The sequence below is a fragment of the Acomys russatus genome, chromosome 9 (genome assembly GCF_903995435.1).
Source record: "Acomys russatus chromosome 9, mAcoRus1.1, whole genome shotgun sequence".
In the NCBI taxonomy this organism is placed as follows: domain Eukaryota; kingdom Metazoa; phylum Chordata; class Mammalia; order Rodentia; family Muridae; genus Acomys; species Acomys russatus.
Window position 1 is genome coordinate 27,563,623 of NC_067145.1, and position 17,124 is coordinate 27,580,746.

A 17,124-nucleotide genomic window follows, 5' to 3' on the forward strand; every position below is an offset into this window, starting at 1 on the left:
CGAAGAAGGACACAGCATGTATTTCCGGAAATATTCTCGCACAGATTACTGGGATATGTAGTCCACGAGACTGACGTTGGGAGTAGCGGGGGAGCCGTCCAGGAAATCCTAGTTTAGCTTTCGTTTTGTGTAAGTGTGTCTTCCTCAAAGTTGGCTGAGTCCTGCCCTGCTGTGCTTTCCTGTCGCGTCTCTGACATGGAGGTCGGTCCAGGGAGCAGCTCAGCCTGAGGCACTGTGGGGGTGCGGGGTGCAGGGTGCACGGTGTGGGGTGCGGGGGTGGGTCTTGGAAGGAGCGGACCTGGCCTGGGTGGGAGGGCAGAAGAAGCTGCTCAGAGGTGCTGTGCTGCAGTGGCTGGGACACATAAGATGGCAGATCAGGGCTGGGGGAAGGGGGATGGGATTGTGCCCTTAGTGAGAGATTCCTCAGAAGCTCCGTGCAGCCCGAGTCCACCTTGGGCTTCTGGGAACCAGGGCTGCCTGGTAGTGGGGTGTAGATGACACTGCAAGGTCCAGGATTGCCAGCGAAAGGTGGTCAGCTGACCACCTGATCCTGAGGAGCTGCAGGGAGCTCACTGAACTGCTTTGCTGGGAAGCATCCTTCACGAGCTGCCCCATTCTCACGTGGATGTTGTCAGATTCCTCAATACCTTCAGAGCACATGGGCTTTCTGTCCCTCCCGTGTTCTGTAGCCGGATTTTTTATAACGGCCTTGTCCCGTTAATTGTGTTAATTTTCTCTGCTAGTTGAGAATTTACAGAGGAAACATCTGAGGCACAACAGGTCGCATGTGGGAAACTCTGGAACTCAGCAGGCAGAGCTGCCAGAATCAGCATCTATAGAAAAGCTTTGCCTACACACACACCAAGGGGAAGACCCACAGCAAAGTGGAATAGGGACCAGGGAAGCTGAACCCAGCTTCACCTTGAGGGCTGGGCTTTCTTGAACCTTGGACAGGTCCTCCACCCCCAATTTAGGGCTGAGTAATTGTTTAAAAAAAAAAAAAAAAAAGTCAGGATATCTGCTTGGCCCACAATGCTTTTGTCAGTATGTCTTGTTCTGGCCTTGAAATTGTTGAACAGGCTTCACATGTCCTTGTTTTAGGCTGCCAGGCTTTGTCTCAGATCAGCAGGGTGAGGAAGAACTCATAGACCTGTGTGTGTAATCACCACATTTAAAATAACCAGACCTGTGATAGAAAAGAAACTGCAGCCTTACTCCGAGGAGCATCCCTGTCATCTGCATCTGTTAGGTGAGGCAAGATCCTCTGGTCCTTCCTTGCTTCACAGGAAACCCAAGGCCAGCCTAGGCTTCTTGAGCCTGCGTCAGCAGACAGTTAACCGTACAGGATGGACATGAGAAATACTTTTTATGAGTCCTTTCATATCTTACTGTGAGATCCATGACAAATCCATGCAATCAACACCGCTGACTTAAGGCCATGTGTGCTAAACTCATTCCACATGTAATTTAAACTTTTCACTAACTTATTTTTGTTTTAAAAAAATTACATTCTGGTGATTACATACTTGTTTGCGTTCACTATGTGCGGAAGAAGTCTCCTCTTTCCCTTGCTTGAATATTCCTCCTATTTGTAGCAAATGTTCATTCCTTCTGGGTAGTAATTTGTGTTATATTTAGTTATGACTTGGCAGTGCTTTCTTCTGCTTTTCACCGAATTCTTCCAGGTTGCTGCTTTCATATCTCCCCTGAGACTCCATTATTCTTCAGCTCCTTTCTGCAGTTCCTGACAGATGCAGGCCACGGTGGTTTGCATTCCTGTCTTCTGCTGCAGCTGCAGCTGGGATGCCTTCCCTGTCCCTGTCCAGCTGTATGCAGAGGCTTCTTACAGTCAGCACAAAACCACTTCCTCACTGTCCCTCCCGTGGGTACCGCCATCTTCAGCCAGTGAAGCCATCTGCTGATGTGGGATCCCTTCCTGTTGTTTTTATGTATCAGTATGGACTAACAATCATTTATTATAATTATTATTACATCAATAAAACCCACTAGCAATCAATCAAAACACAAACATGTGCTATATTTTAAAATAGCCTTAGTTAACCTGGGACAGGGCAGACATTAATCCCCTAAACTACTTCCCACAGTGGGGCAGGTATCACATATCTGCCCCCCAATCCTATGCCATCTGTTTCTAATAATTTCTATCAAGCTACCGCCTATCCGTAATCTCAAATACTTGCTAGTATTTTTTATCTGAGGAAAATCTCCATCCATGCCAGCCACCTGCTTCTCTTCCATCTAACCCATGGTGGCCTTCCTCTCTTCCCTTCTCCTCTGGTCTCTCTTTTTCTTCTCCCAGGATCCTCTCTGTCTCTCTGAGCCCAGGAACCTTAGCCACACCTATTTCACCTGCCCTGCCCAGGTGGGATAGCTTTTTATTAATTAACATAAAAATACATCAGACCAACCTCCAACACCTTCCTCTTCCACAGGTGTGAGTCCAGGTCCCCTTGGTGTGTGGTCCTCTCGCTGCTCCCAGGCGTCTTTTGTTGTGTTCTAGTGTGAGCATGAGGGAAGCAGTTACTTGTTACATCGCAGGCATGAACCCTGCTGTGTCAGACATGTCAGATCTGGAGAGCTGTGGAGAGGAGGTGTGCCAGGTGATGACATTCAGACCCTGCCGGTGTGTATGTTTACGTCAGAGGCCATGGAGAGAAATTACAACAGATTTGATCAGGAGTCAAACGTGTAGGCAAGGAGTAAACCTGAGCAGCAGCACAGGGTTTCATTATGTTGTCATTTTCTGTTGTGAACATGTCTGTCATAGTGTCCCCCTTAGTCACTCTCAAATGCAATAACATCTCAGTGACATAACTTGAGTTGAAAGGTGTCTGGTTGCCCTGACAATTCTCTTAAAGTCTGCACAGCATTCCACTGTTCTCTTCTTTCTAGCACCTATGTAATAGTAAGTCAGCTGTAGAGAGTGCAGGCCCCACTTTTTACTGGACACCCTCCATGTACTGGTGCTTTAAGACTCAGGAAAATATATGGACTCTTTAAAAGTCACAAGTTCATCTAAGCATCTAATGTACAGAGAAAAGCATGAGGTATTTATTTTGAAATTAGAATTCTAATTATATAATTCATGTTTTCCAAAAAGGATATTACATTTGGTCTCCCATATTTTTTTCATGGTTCAAATTCATAGTATTTCAAAATGTGGTGACTTAAAGCAAAAATTAGTGATTATTACATGCTTCATGTATGTAAGTATAGAGCTAGGACAAAGACGTAGAAGTTGCTGCTTCATAGTGTGTTGAGTATTCTAGGCACTATGTTATATAATCTTTGGATAGGCTGGTTTTGAGTAGAGGGTCACTGTTGTTTGGAACCTGATCAGAAATCCATTCCTCTCTGCATCTCATGTTGACTTCCCACCAATGTCCTACCTGTCTTGACTTTTGTCTGTCTTCTCTGAAAAGATGTCTCTGAGGGACACTGACAGGAGATGCAAGTGTTCTTTTTTTTTTTTTTTTTTATTAATTTATTCTTGTTACATCTCAATGGTTATCCCATCCCTTGTATCCTCCCATTCTTCCCTCCCTCCCATTTTCCCATTATTCCCCTCCCCTATGACTGTTCCTGAGGGGGATTTCCTCCCCCTGTATATGCTTATAGGGTATCAAGCCTCTTCTTGATAACCTGCCGTCCTTCCTCTGAGTGAGTTCTTAAGGCATCTACTCTGTCCATTCTATCACTATAGGCTTGCCTCTGGGACCGGTCTGCATTCAAGTGGAGTACAGATATACACTCCCAATTATAGTCATAATATGCAGCAATTTAATGAATAACAGTGTGCCTGCCTCAGGTCAAACATTATTTACATTTATTCCCCCCATAAAAAGTGAATTTTGCAAGTCTCTAATGACCCTGAATATTTTTACCTAAAATCCCTCCTGATATTTTTGTTCACAGGTCTGTTGTCCACCACCCATAGCATCTTACAGGAGAATGGCTCCAAGACTGCAGCAGATATGTTTCCACATGAATAGTGTCCCCTTGGGAGGCACTATTAGGGAGTGACACTTGCCGTTCTCCGTTGGGGACCTGCTCTAGTTCTCTAAGAGAACAATGTTTTCCATCTTCACTCTGCTCTGGGCTATTACTATTCTCTGTGGTGATCAATTTTCCCTCCCCTTGGCCTTCTCATTGTATTTTGTCTTTTAAAGTGGAACCTGTGGGGTTTTTTTTCCCCCTATTAGCTACAAAGATGCTTTCAACACAGTTCAGCTACTATGCCCTTGAGAAATGAGAGGGTGTTTCATTCACCAAATTTCTCCAGTCTGCCTGTGTCTTGAAAATGTGTTGGTCCTCTCATCGCTGCTTACCTCTGCCCTGTATTAAGACATTTTCTGTCATCATTCTCATAGGGATGCTGCACCGAAGTCTGTGAGCATCACTCCTCCCTTCTTCTAGTGCTGAACACTCCATGCACCTCAGACACAATCATCTGACTCTGACCTGGCAGCCTCCTGCTAAGGATGAGTAGTCGTAGCACTGGAAGATGCATTGCAAGCAATACCCCAACATAGAAATGCCTGAACAATACCATTAATAGACACGATGCCATAGATAGGAATCTCACGTGATGTCATTCATAAAGACCTCATTCTTAAGTGGAATGCACCTAAGCCCTGCTAAGAGGGAGAATTAGTGTACTCCGAGGAAGGACCCACTCACTGTTCATCCAGTGCAAAGGGGTCAGTCCTCAAACCATATGTACAGGCAACCTTGAGCAGGATCAGCCATTCATATTTATATAGTTATATGTACATACATAGGTAACAATAATAATTAGAAAATATACATACATTTGAGATGGAGTATTGGGGGCCATAAGGGCCATTGAGACGAGGAGGGAAGACAATGCAATTATGCAACAATTTTTCAGAAAGACAAACCAGTCTTGTCAGTTGTGACAATATGAGTGAAACTGGAAATCATTTCAGGCAATGATAGATAAGTCCCATGATGTCATTGATATGTTCAATATAAAGAGTTGTAATTCTCATCAGCCAGCACTATCGGGAAGCTGCAGCTGGAGTCATACAGAGCAATAGGTGCTCAGGAACAGTGTGATAAGAGGGCAACCAATGTCACAGTCCTGTTCCGAATGCTGACTGTATGTAAGCGATATGTAGTGTACATTTCAGAAGCATGGAACATAATGTTTTAAGGAGATGAGTGTACCAAAGCTGGGAAAGACGATCCAAAGCTTACCCATGACATTACAAAATACTCCATTAATACTTAAGTAGGTGATAATTTTCATGTAATAATAAAAGGGAAAATAATGCAGGACCATGCTCATAGGTCATCTGGGGACTTTCTTCAATAAAATATGAAAACCATTAAATTCTTAAATTAGAAAATTATGAAATAAGAAAGTGGTAGCATCAGAAGTTATATTTCTTAGCCACTGCACACTGATATGCAGGTGTCATGTATGCAAAACTTGTTCTATGAATATCACAAACACATCAATCAATACCCGTCAGAGAAAAAGGTGGGAAGGGAAAATGACTGAAGATCGGGGTGATGTCTGTTCTATTTTAAATTCTCAAATAGTGGGGTTAGTCCTATACTTGCTGATTTTCTCACATGTTCCCAAACATACATTTTTTCTGTGAGTTCTTCCTGTATTGTTCTACCCGTTGCCTCCTCCATCTCCTGTCTCTTGTCACTGTTACTTGCATCACCACTGTATTCTGTACAAATTCAGAAACTAAGACTTTAGCGAGAGCCACTGTATCAGAATCTGTATTTTCATTTTATTCCACATTCATGATTGTGCATATTAAGTGTTGAGAAATTCTTTTGCCTGAACCATGACTTTCTCCTGTGAGAAATGTGTGTGTATGTATGTATGTATGCGTGTATGTATGTATGTATGCATGTGTGTGTGTGTGTGTGTGTGTGTGTGTGTGTGTAATACAAGCATATGGCACTAATACAGATTCTTCAGCTTTCCTATACCATCTAGAACCACCTGCCCATATCAGTCACTAGTTAAGGAAATGCCACAGGATTCCCCATGGGACAGTCTCATGGAGACAGTTTCTCAATGATACTTCTCTTCTCAAATAACCCTAGCTAGTGTCACGTTGACAGGAGATGTAGCCAGACCAGTGCATGTTGGTATTTATATGATTATTAGTGGTTTTAATTAATTAAAAGTGTGATGTCACTCATTGGTCTTTGTTTCAGGAAATGCTGTCCTTCTGGGATGTGGCCATTGATTTCTCTCCAGAAGAGTGGGAATGCCTGGACCGTGCTCAGTGGAGTCTGTACAGGGACGTGATGCTGGAGACTTACAGCAACCTTGTGTTCCTGGGTGAGGAGTGCATCTATAGTATATCTTTATTTCACTTTCAACTTGTAGCTTCCTCACTTTCTACAATATCTCATGGAAGATTGTGCTTTCCAACAGCAAGTTTCACATCTGTTGTGGTTAATTTAGAAGTATGGCCTAATAAATACTTATTATTAGGCTATAGTTATGATGGGTGGTATTTTCTAACTCACTAACAATCAATGAAAACGCAGACACCTGATGTATTTAAGAATAAGCCTTGGGCTGAAGAGATGGCTCAGAGGATAAGAGTACTGGCTATTCTTCCAAAGGTCCTGAGTTCAATTCCCAGCAACCACATGGTGGCTCACAACCATCTATAATGAGATCTGGTGTGCTGGTGTGCAGGTGTGCAGGAAGAACACTGTATACATAATAAATAAATAAATCTTTAAAAAAAAAAAGAATAAGCTTTTACCCAGGCCAAGGCAGATATTACCTCTTACACTAACCTGCAATAGCTCCCATTCTCCATCCCATTCCATCTGCTTCTAATAATTTCTATTTGGGCTACCTCCATCCACAATCCCAAAACACTTCTTAATGTTCTCCATCTCTTTCTATGAGGAACTCCAGAGTTCCTCCTCTGTGCGCACGTGGCTCTTTTCCTACCCCCTGGTGATTCTCCTCCTTCTTCCTCTGTCCCATCTCTCTCAAGATCCTCTCTGTGTTCAAAACCCTTGAACCTTAGCCATATCTAAGATTTGGTGGGCCAAACTGTAATTGTTTTATCCAACCTATTGAGAAGAACACCTGGGTAATCTCCAGGTAGGTACTGTTTAGCCATTGCTAGGGGTGATGGTTGAATGTTACCAGACATTGGTGGCCAGCAATTGTTGAATAGGACATCTGGGCCATGTGTAATCTCCATGTATTTGCTGATTAATCATTATCACAGGTGAGTAGTTGAAGCACATTTTTGTGGTTTTTTTTTTTTTTTTAGAAACTGGAGTAAATGCCCAGGTCATTTCCCCTTGAAATGGAATTCCTTTTCAGAAATGGGGTTACACAGGCCTCACAAAACCATTTAAGGAACTAACTGTCTGGTATAATTTATTGTATCATTTCTTTCCTTATAAACACTGTACTGGAAGGGACATGCCAATTGCCAGAAGGAGAACATTTAAACTATCTTATTCCCTTTTTTCCCAAACAGGTCTTATTGTCTCTAAGCCATACCTGGTGACATTTCTGGAGCAAAAACAAGGCCCTACAGGTGTGAGGAGACGAGAGGCAGCCACTATGCATTCAGGTCTGTAGGAACAAGAGGGTCAGGAACAGAGTTGAGGTGCAGAGATCCAACACAAAGGCATGCTTTCCCATGTGCCTTGAACCATGCCAACAGGGAGTAATTCTTTAGGTCTCTCCTTCCTGTCTTTGATGTCAAGGAAGCACATCTCTCAGACATTTATGGTGGGTTGAATCTCTTGAGCTTTGTGTTCCCTCAACAGCAAGCTGTGCTTGTATTAACAGTGACTCCCAAGGTTTTTCTTTTTTGTTGGGTCTCCATTGTAATGTTAAGACTCAGGGAAATGCCACTCAATGGAGGTCAGGATATGTCATTTATTTGCTAGGGTTGAGAGCAAGCTCATGCCAGAAAGATCTCTTTACCAAGGTGAGCATAATGGGGTTTGTCGGCCAAACCCACAATTCCATCACACAGAGGCAGGCAGGGGAAGAACACTCAATAGTTTTTCTGTTGATCAAAATGATTTGGGGGTGAAGAGCAGTTGGATTAAATTCAGACAAACTGGAGTCACTTTGGACCATTCATTCTCCATTGATCTTAAGAAAGGGTCAAAGAATTGATCTCTTTTATGAGGTGTTGTATTGGCCACTAGGTCCACTGACTAAGCAGAGGATGTTTTATTTTTCAATGAAGTTATACAACCAGGTAATCATGTATAGCCACACCATTGGGATGAAAGGTCCTGTGACGCCTATAAGATGTTCAGCCTTGGATCCCCACCAAACCAGCTATGATAACAGAAATTGTTGACATCTCTTTAATGGCAGTTAGTAGATTTTGGTCTTTTACAGAATTTTAAGACTGGGTTTTTTGTTTGTTTGGTTTTTGTTTTGTTTTGTTTTTCAAAACAATAATTCATCTATAAGAACTAAGTGCTCTTTGGATATTCCCTGGAATAAGTTATTTTTTTTAAAAAAAGAATTACTTTTATTGACAAACTTGATATTCCCAGATATAACAGAACTAGAATAGTGTTTTGTTTCAAAATACAGTCCTTGGTTACCATCATGGCTGGCCCTGAAGGAAAGATTATGGGAGTCCAAAGGGAAGAAGGGACCTCATGGTCCCTTATAAGTGTCTCCTGTTGACTTCTTTAAATTTCTTCCAAGTGCGCATATATTCCTGGCTTCCTGCTTTATAATAGGAGCAGGGTTGAGGGGCTGGTCCAGTTGTCTCTGGAAGATGAATTAAAGAGACTGACTGCTCTGGGTGACCTTTCACAGTCCCCATCTCCTCCTCCTTCTCAGACTGTATTGCTCTCTTTACCTGGCTTAGGTGGGTTCACAGGTGGCACAGGCCACTTAGTTGAAATGAATGCCCATAGTTCAGCTCACTGTGCTGGCTGGCACTGTGACAGAGCCTCTGTTGGATAGTGTCTCACACTTTGCTGAGACTGCTTACAGAATCAGGCACTGACCTCTCAGCTCAGGGATTAGCTTTGTTAAGAGGAGAAGTCAAAAGCAGGGACAGGGTACGGCCATTCTAGCTAGCTGTATTTCCCATACCTGTTGAGTGCCAGGCTCAGGTACAAGTTCCCCTGTGCCCAGTCTCCTCAGCTATCAGTTCAGGAGACACTGAGTGCAGGGTGACTGCAATGAGTGGCTCCATTGCTTGAGACATTTGGGCTGTGGGTACAGAGGCTAAGGTCCTCCTCAGCTGACAGAATCCATCCCCCTGTCTTGGGAGACATGAGGAGTAAGTCATCCTCCCTGCAGATAAGGACTAGGAGTTCTGGCTTACCGTCTACAGGGAGACAGGAGCAGCAGATGCTGGCAAGTCCTATTCCCCCCCTGCATCCTTATCCTGTGATGAGCTAGCGTGCCAGTTACTCTGGTAGGTCTGTGTCCTATTGGAGGGTAAGTGTACTATCTGATCCTGAGTATGTCCTGTCATGCAAGTGTAGTATAGCATAGATTTAACACTTTCTATTTGAGCATTCAATTTCAATAACTAACTTGACTTAAATTTTTTTTTTTGTTACCTGGTTTAGGCTTAACTTGGATAACTAATACAGAGCCCATATAATGGAAGGTATAGATTGGGGTTTCCCTCCAAAATTGTCTCTTCAAATGAATTGCATTTGTATTTGGCATGGCTACAAATATTTGGTCATGTTAAGGATATTTATTTTTTTTAACATATACATTTATTTTATTACACATGAATAAAACCAACTACCTACAGCAGGAAGATAATCATGAGTTATAACGTTTAGGATATTTAATCAGTCATTAACTATTACATCTTAATTATCCTTTTTTCTAACAGTTTACAGTAAATTAGTGAATCTTATAAGATTGGGCATTTATAAATGAACATAATTTATCCCTGTTAAAAATTTGAATCCTACAGATATTTGATCTGAAGGTGTTTTATAAAAAATAATTTTTAAACATAAATGCAGTCCATGGAGAAACTGGTAACCTCACTCTCGTCATCCCTTTGTGATGAACCTTACAAAATCTGAATTAATCAAACAGATCATCTCCATTAAGTACAACCAGTGGAGAGAAGAGTAATATTGACCTTTATTTGAAAACATCTGTAAAAATAAAAAGGTGTCTAATTAATTATCAACATTGTTCTTTTCATGACTCAGTTTCTCCAACTGGCTAAAGTTTAACAAAGTTAGCAAAGACATCAGTGACTAGACAGACATATTTAGGTCAGTTTTTGTTAACATGAATAGATCTTCATAACCTTAGGAATTTTTGCCTGTTAAGTATATTATCTTTATGTGTCATCCACCATAAGGCCCATATAACATAGTCAGACCTCCTGTCATATGACTTAAAGACTTTCTGGTTTTGATGTTTGTTGTCATTGATTTGCTACTAGGTATTCAAGTGTTAATTGCTTCCCCCACCCTGCCAAACACCCCCCCCCCCTCCACACACACCCGGGCTCTTTGCTGTCTTATGAGCAAATTCACAAGTATCCAAAATGACTTTTGTGAACCTTGCCTCCCAATTTATTCCTGATTGGATAACAAACTTGCCTACAGCCTGGACTGGGCAGAGGTAGGCAGAGCTAAGGTTCTTAGGCTTGAAGGTCAGAGAAGGACTACAAGAGGAGAGGAGGGAGGGGGGTGGAAACGATCATGTCGCCAGGGGTGAGCGTGAACCAGAAGCACATGGCTGAGAGCAGCTTGCTCTGAGGACTGGCCTGATGGAGCAGAAGCCGCCCAAGTAGAACACTCAAAGTGTTAACGGTGATTTTTCGATGGGAAGCACTCAGGTAGGAGTGATTAAAACAAGTGGCAAGGGATGTGGGGCTAGGACACAGCAAAGCATCTTGGGGGCTTTTATCTGCCCAGCTCCCATGTATTAAGGTTAATTAAAAATCTAACTGGTTTCTGTGTTCTTTACTTATATAATAGTGGGTTAACAAATAACTGCCACTGTCTGAGTTGCCTTGAAGCCAAAGTGAGCTCAGACAGTGCCCTGATTCTCTGGTCTCCAAGGAAGGTCAGGGATAGGGGCAAGACAACTGCTGAGACAGCATAGATGAAGTGGGCTATGCACTCGTTCAGCCTCCACAGAAATGACACAAGGCTGATATTTATTTATTTGTTTGTTTTATTTGTTTTGATTTTTGTTGTTGTTGGTTTTTCGAGACAGGAGTTCTCTGTGTGTACACTTGGCTGTCCTGGACTCACTTTGTAGACCAGGATGGCCATGAACTCACAGCGATCTGCCTGCTTGCCTCTGCCTCCCAAGTGCTGAGATTAAAGGTATGCGCCACCACCACCCAGCTTAAGACTGGGGATTAACAGAAACATTTTCCCCTTACTCTAAGTGAAGACTTTCACGGGACATGCCCCTTGGACTAGTATGCAGATATAGTGAGTATATACCATTTGATTCTTTCTGCTTCTGGGTTAACTCACTCATTATGATCATTTCTAGCTCAATCCATTTGTCCACAAATTTCGGGAATTCCTTGTTTTTAATAGCTGAGTAGTATTCCATAGTGTATATGTACCACAGTTTCTTTATCCACTCTTCTACTGAGGGACACTTAGGCTGTTTCCATGTTCTGGCTATTATGAATAAGGCTGCTATGAACATGGTTGAGCAAATTTTCTTGTTGTGTGCTGGAGCATCTTCTGGGTATATTCCAAGGAGTGGAATAGCTGGGTCCTGAGGAAGCCCTATTCCCAGTTTTCTGAGCTAGTACCAGATGGGAAAATGGGAGGGAGGGAAGAATGGGAGGATACAAGGGATGGGATAACCATTGAGATGTAACAAGAATAAATTAATAAAAAAATAAATGGAAAAAAAGATATTAAAAAAAAAAACAGAGTGGGTTTCCCCGTATTAAAAAAAAAAACAGACATATTTTATCCATTACTTCTTCCGTCAAAATCTTGACTCTTAGAGGAAGTTTTTTTTTTTTTTTGGGCGGCGGGGGGGAAGTCCCTATCGGGCTTCACCCCCATCACCAGAAACTAGACTAGACACAGAAATAAACAGAAGACAAACATTTCACCAAAAGTCTCTGAGGAGGACTTCAGCCATCATTGTCTTCACGCTTAGTGGGAGAGTCCAAGAAGGAGACCTCATCACGATTCATATCTCCCACCAGAAACTACACCCGACAGAAACATCTAAGCCCACCTCCTGGGAAGAACATGTTCCTTGTTAGGAAACACTGTAGTCACTCTGGCCATCAGCCCTGGTGTGATGTCTTGGAACATCTCAGGAGGCACCTCTGCTGTGCTAATCCACCAGGCCTGGGAGCCCCAGACAGTGTCTGAGTCCCTTGATTGGCAGAAACTTGCAGGTGCCTGCAAGTGTTGCACCTGTAGGAGATGCCATGTGAAAAGAAGGGTCACACCAGGAAGAAGTCCCTTCCGTGAAGGGAGGCATGACTGGATTATAAAGCCATATCCCAAACTACATCCCACCAGAGGAAGGCCAGAGGGCTGGCTGGCACTTCTGTTTCTCTTCCACTGATTCAAATAGTGTTTTATGTTGTAAGGCAGTGAATCTTCCAAAGGTGCAGGTGACACTGTAGGGGAGCATTTTCTCAGCAGGATTGGTTAGCTGGGGCAGCAGTTGGATGAAACTCAGCCAAAAATGAAGTCACACTGGGCAGTTCAGTAACAGCCTTCACACTGTTTGTGTACTTCAGAAAATTGCGCACATTTCTACAGACCAAGATGTGACACCAGTGTAAGACAGTATCGTCACATACAGTCCTTTCATGTCATGCACATTCATGCTAATGAAAGTCATCTCATCAGTTCTTTATTAATGATGAACATATCTTCTCAACTTTTCTATCATATGCTCAGTAATAATGATTTAAAATGCATGTACTCTGGGGACATGTAGTCAAAAGTAAAACTGTTCCCAACCAGGAGAATGTGTTTAACAGCTCAGCAATAGCCTCTCAGAATTCTGCAGATTCAAGACTCTTTTTCTTTACTTTGCAGTTTTATATTCGGTGTTAAAATTTGACAGGGTGCAATGGCATTTGCCTACATGTAATCTATATACTTATGTAGGTAGAAAATTCAATTATAAAACACATCTGGACAGTGTAAGATAAAAATGCCTATGAAGTCTAGTTCGGTAAACATGAAAACTATGTGTTTCCACTTCATGTATAACTAGAAGTGTCACATGTTTGTGCCTTATATACTGTCTCTCTCATTCATTTCCCAATGGTTGTTTAATATTATAAATGAATAGGGGCTGATGTGATGGCTCAGTGGTTAAGAGCATTGGTTGCTCTTCCAGAGGATCCGCATGGCAGTTCACAACTGTCTGTAACTCCAACTCCAGCAGATCTGACAACCTCATGTAGATATATATGCATGCAGATAAAACACCAACGCACATAAAATAAAAATATATAAGAATAAATAAATGAATAATTCTTAGAAATTAAGTTAATGTTATCAACAGATAAGTTGCATTCAGTTGAAGTCCTGTTATTCACAGGTAAATGCCCCGGCCCGCCGGGGTTCGGCTAACCCTCGGGAGGAGAATTTTCCTATATAGGGACAGAACACAAGACATGAAGAAGGGGGCAAGTCTGGATTCTTATCAAACCCGTTTATTGAAAACTTTCACAGAGTTTTTATAGGCACAGAGGCATGGGTATTTGTATAAGCAAGGGCTGCTATGGATACCTAACTCTGGAATGCTCCAGCAGGTGTCTACCTTTACAGCTGCTATAATTGCAGAAGAGAGAAATTCCAGAGAGAAAAAGAAGTTGTGAAAATCTGGTTAGTCAGGAAAAAGTTCCCAGAACTGCTGCTCACCGGCAGCTGGCCTTTAATCTGATCTTACCAGTAGTCTTACTGGAAAAGCTAGTTTATAGCCAGAAAGGAGTAGCTCGGGGGTCTTAGAATGACCATCCCCCACAATAAACCACAACAGGTGTCTAACTGCTGAACCACGACAGAGTCAGCTGGTTTCTGGTAAATGGCAGACTGCTGGAGAAATAGGAACCTAGGCTCTGACAAGATGGAAGAACATTGGCCATATAGCCCGTCCCCTATAGGTAAACATAAAGCTTTTTCAGAACTTTGTAACCTTCAGGTATATATTTTCATATCAGCAAAATAAAACATAAAATACTATACTAAATCCTAAAGACACATTATTTAATGTTTGTGGACAGTCTACTTGTTTTGCAGCATATGCTTTTTGTCTTCCAAAATAAAGCTCTCTATTTAGGATAAAAATTGTGTATTTCTCCTGGCCTTTTTTTTTTTTTTTCTCTCCTGGTCTTATCTCACAAAGTTACACTGAAGTTGTTTCTTTGCAAGTATGGTTACTTTATTTATTTTTTTAAAAGACATTTATTGTGCAATTTTACCCACAACAGAACATGTAGCATTCTAGAGGCATAAAGTGTGGTTACTTTATAATCTCATTTGTCCAGCCATATAATGCCTATATTATTTAATGGGCTCATTTCTGTTAGCAAAATGTTTTTAAGAGTTTCCATAGTTTTAAATGTTACAACTTATTTAGTGATATAACTTTGAATAATATGCCACTACCCATTCTTTCTATGTTCTATTCGGTTGTGCTCTCATTACAAATGTTTCCACTTACTATGTTTTCTGAATTATACTCACTGCCTATAGGTGTTGAAATATATTGAAATATCTCATTTAAGTTAATTATGTAAGAGTAGGCATCCCCATTTTAAAGATAAGAATTATATGTATGAAGGATGTTGCTAAGCTTTTGATTATATCTCAGCTTTCGCTCAACAGGAACAACACCCAATGATTGTAACGATTATACCAAGGTCTTTGATGGTAACTCACTAGGTATTCAAAGACAGAGAACCCATCCAGGGGAGAAACCCTACAAGTGTGAAGAGTGTGGTAAGGTCTTTAGTTCTCGATCAACCCTTTCTACACACCAGAGACTTCACACTGGAGAAAAACCCTACAAGTGTGAAGAGTGTCACAAGGCTTTTACTACTCGTTCAACGCTTTCTGTCCATCAAAAAAACCATACTGGAGAAAAACCCTTCAGGTGTGAAGAATGTGGCAGATCGTTTTACTACCCTTCAATGCTGAAGCAACATCAAAGAATTCATTCTGGAGAGAGACCCTACAAGTGTGAAGAATGCGGCAGAGCTTTTTATGACCCTTCCTTCCTTAAGAAACATCAAAGAATTCACAGTGGAGAGAAACCTTACATGTGTGAAGAATGTGGCAAACTTTTCTCCTATTCCTCAGACCTTAAAATACATAGAAGAATTCACTCTGAAAACAATCCCTTTAAGTGTGGGGAGTGCGGCAGAGCGTTTTCTAAGCTCTCCACCCTTACAAAGCACAGGTCTGTTCATTCTAGAGAGAAACCACACAAGTGTGAAGAATGCGGGAAAGCCTTTTCTACTAATTCTTCCCTGACTCAGCACAAAATAGTTCAAGGTGGAGAGAACCGACACAAATGTGAAGAGTGTGGCAAAAAGTTTGCCTTTCCTTCAAAACTGAAGAGACATGAAAGAATCCATACTGGAGAGAGATCCTATATATGTGGACTATGTGGCAAGATCTTTTACACTCATGCAGAATTTTCTGCACACAGGAGATCTCACACAACAGAGAAACCACATAAATGTAAAGAATGTGGAAAAACCTTTTGTTTGCCCTCATATCTTCCTCTGCACAAACTGCGTCACACTGGGGAGAAATCTTACAAGTGCGAAGAATGTGGGAAAATGTTTTACTCTACTTTAGACCTTAAGAAGCACCAAATAATTCACACTGGAGATAAGCCATACACATGTCACGAATGTCATAAAGCCTTTCGTAACCAATCAGCCCTTAATAGACACAAGGCAGTTCACACAGGAGAGAAACGCTACCAGTGCCAAGAGTGTGGCAAAGTCTTTTCCTATTCTTCAGACCTTAAAAGACATCAAAATCTTCACTCTGAAGACAATCCGCACAAGTGTGGGCAATGTGGCAAAGCCTTTGTCAGTCTTTACAGCCTTACCCGACACAAGGCAGTCCATGCTGGAGAGAAATCCTATGATGCTCTGAAACAGTTTACAGTCCCTTAGCCCTTAGAAAACATCCAATGATTCATTCTGAATACAAACTCTGTGAGTGTGTGCAGTGTGACAAATCTTTGCCAACAATTCAGATCTTCTCCAACTCATATGAGTCTGTTCTGCAGGCTATTAATGATTTTGGCATGTCAGCACAAACATCCAACTTCCACCAGCACAAACGCTAAGAATATCATCAGATAACAGTAGAGACTTCTCTTTGCTGAAACCTCCCCACCAGTGTGCTCAGGCAACATGCTTCAATCTTGCATGGATTGATGAGTTTCTTCTTTAACTATAAGTGTTCATGAAACTGTTGTGTCGTAACATGGTCCTTTGGGCTCCATTAATCTGAGATCTGGGCTGTGGTATAGTTACAGTTGGCTTTCCTTGTCAGGACATCCAAGGTGTAATAAAGTGTCTCCTGGGTATGTAAGAAGCACTATAGACGCCCACTTCTCTCCAAGTTGGACTTCATTGAAATGGCCTTCATTTCTTTTCTCTTGATACTAATCCAGGATGAATGGACATTAGTGTTTGTCTGACCAGGAAAAGCTAACAGAACACACCATCAGTCTCATTTGGTTCCAGAATAAAGAATCTATTGTTGTTATTATTATTATGATGATGATGAATGATGAATGGTGTTTTTTCATATGCCTCCAAATGTCATATAAAAACTTGGCAGCATATTGAAATAAGGACCCAAGCCACATGCAGTCACTCAGAAGAATGATGTCTTTGAGCAGTGGATATGTGACCATCAAGTGTGAAGCATTGTGGGCACAGTTCTTATTCTGCCTTTAAAATGTATCCTAAAAACTCATCTCAAACTTGAATTTACAAATTTACTATAAACTGTTAAAACAAGGGCAATTAAAAACCTAAAAGTTAACAATCACTAACTTACAAATGATTAAATGTCTTTAATGTGCCCAAAATTATGCGTTTAGTCATGCTAAATACAAGT

General features: G+C 41.6%; 1 protein-coding gene across 1 annotated transcript; it reads left to right on the top strand.

Annotated features, from left to right (window-relative positions):
* Window positions 1-88: 88 nt before the first annotated feature.
* LOC127193808 (zinc finger protein 58-like) lies at window positions 89-16,278 on the top strand. Its single transcript, XM_051151045.1, has 4 exons — window positions 89-201; window positions 6,229-6,355; window positions 7,530-7,625; window positions 14,863-16,278. Exons 1-4 carry the CDS (start codon window positions 196-198, stop codon window positions 16,164-16,166), a joined length of 1,533 nt encoding a protein of 510 aa, XP_051007002.1. The 5' UTR covers window positions 89-195; the 3' UTR covers window positions 16,167-16,278.
* The last annotated feature ends 846 nt before the right edge of the window (window positions 16,279-17,124 follow it).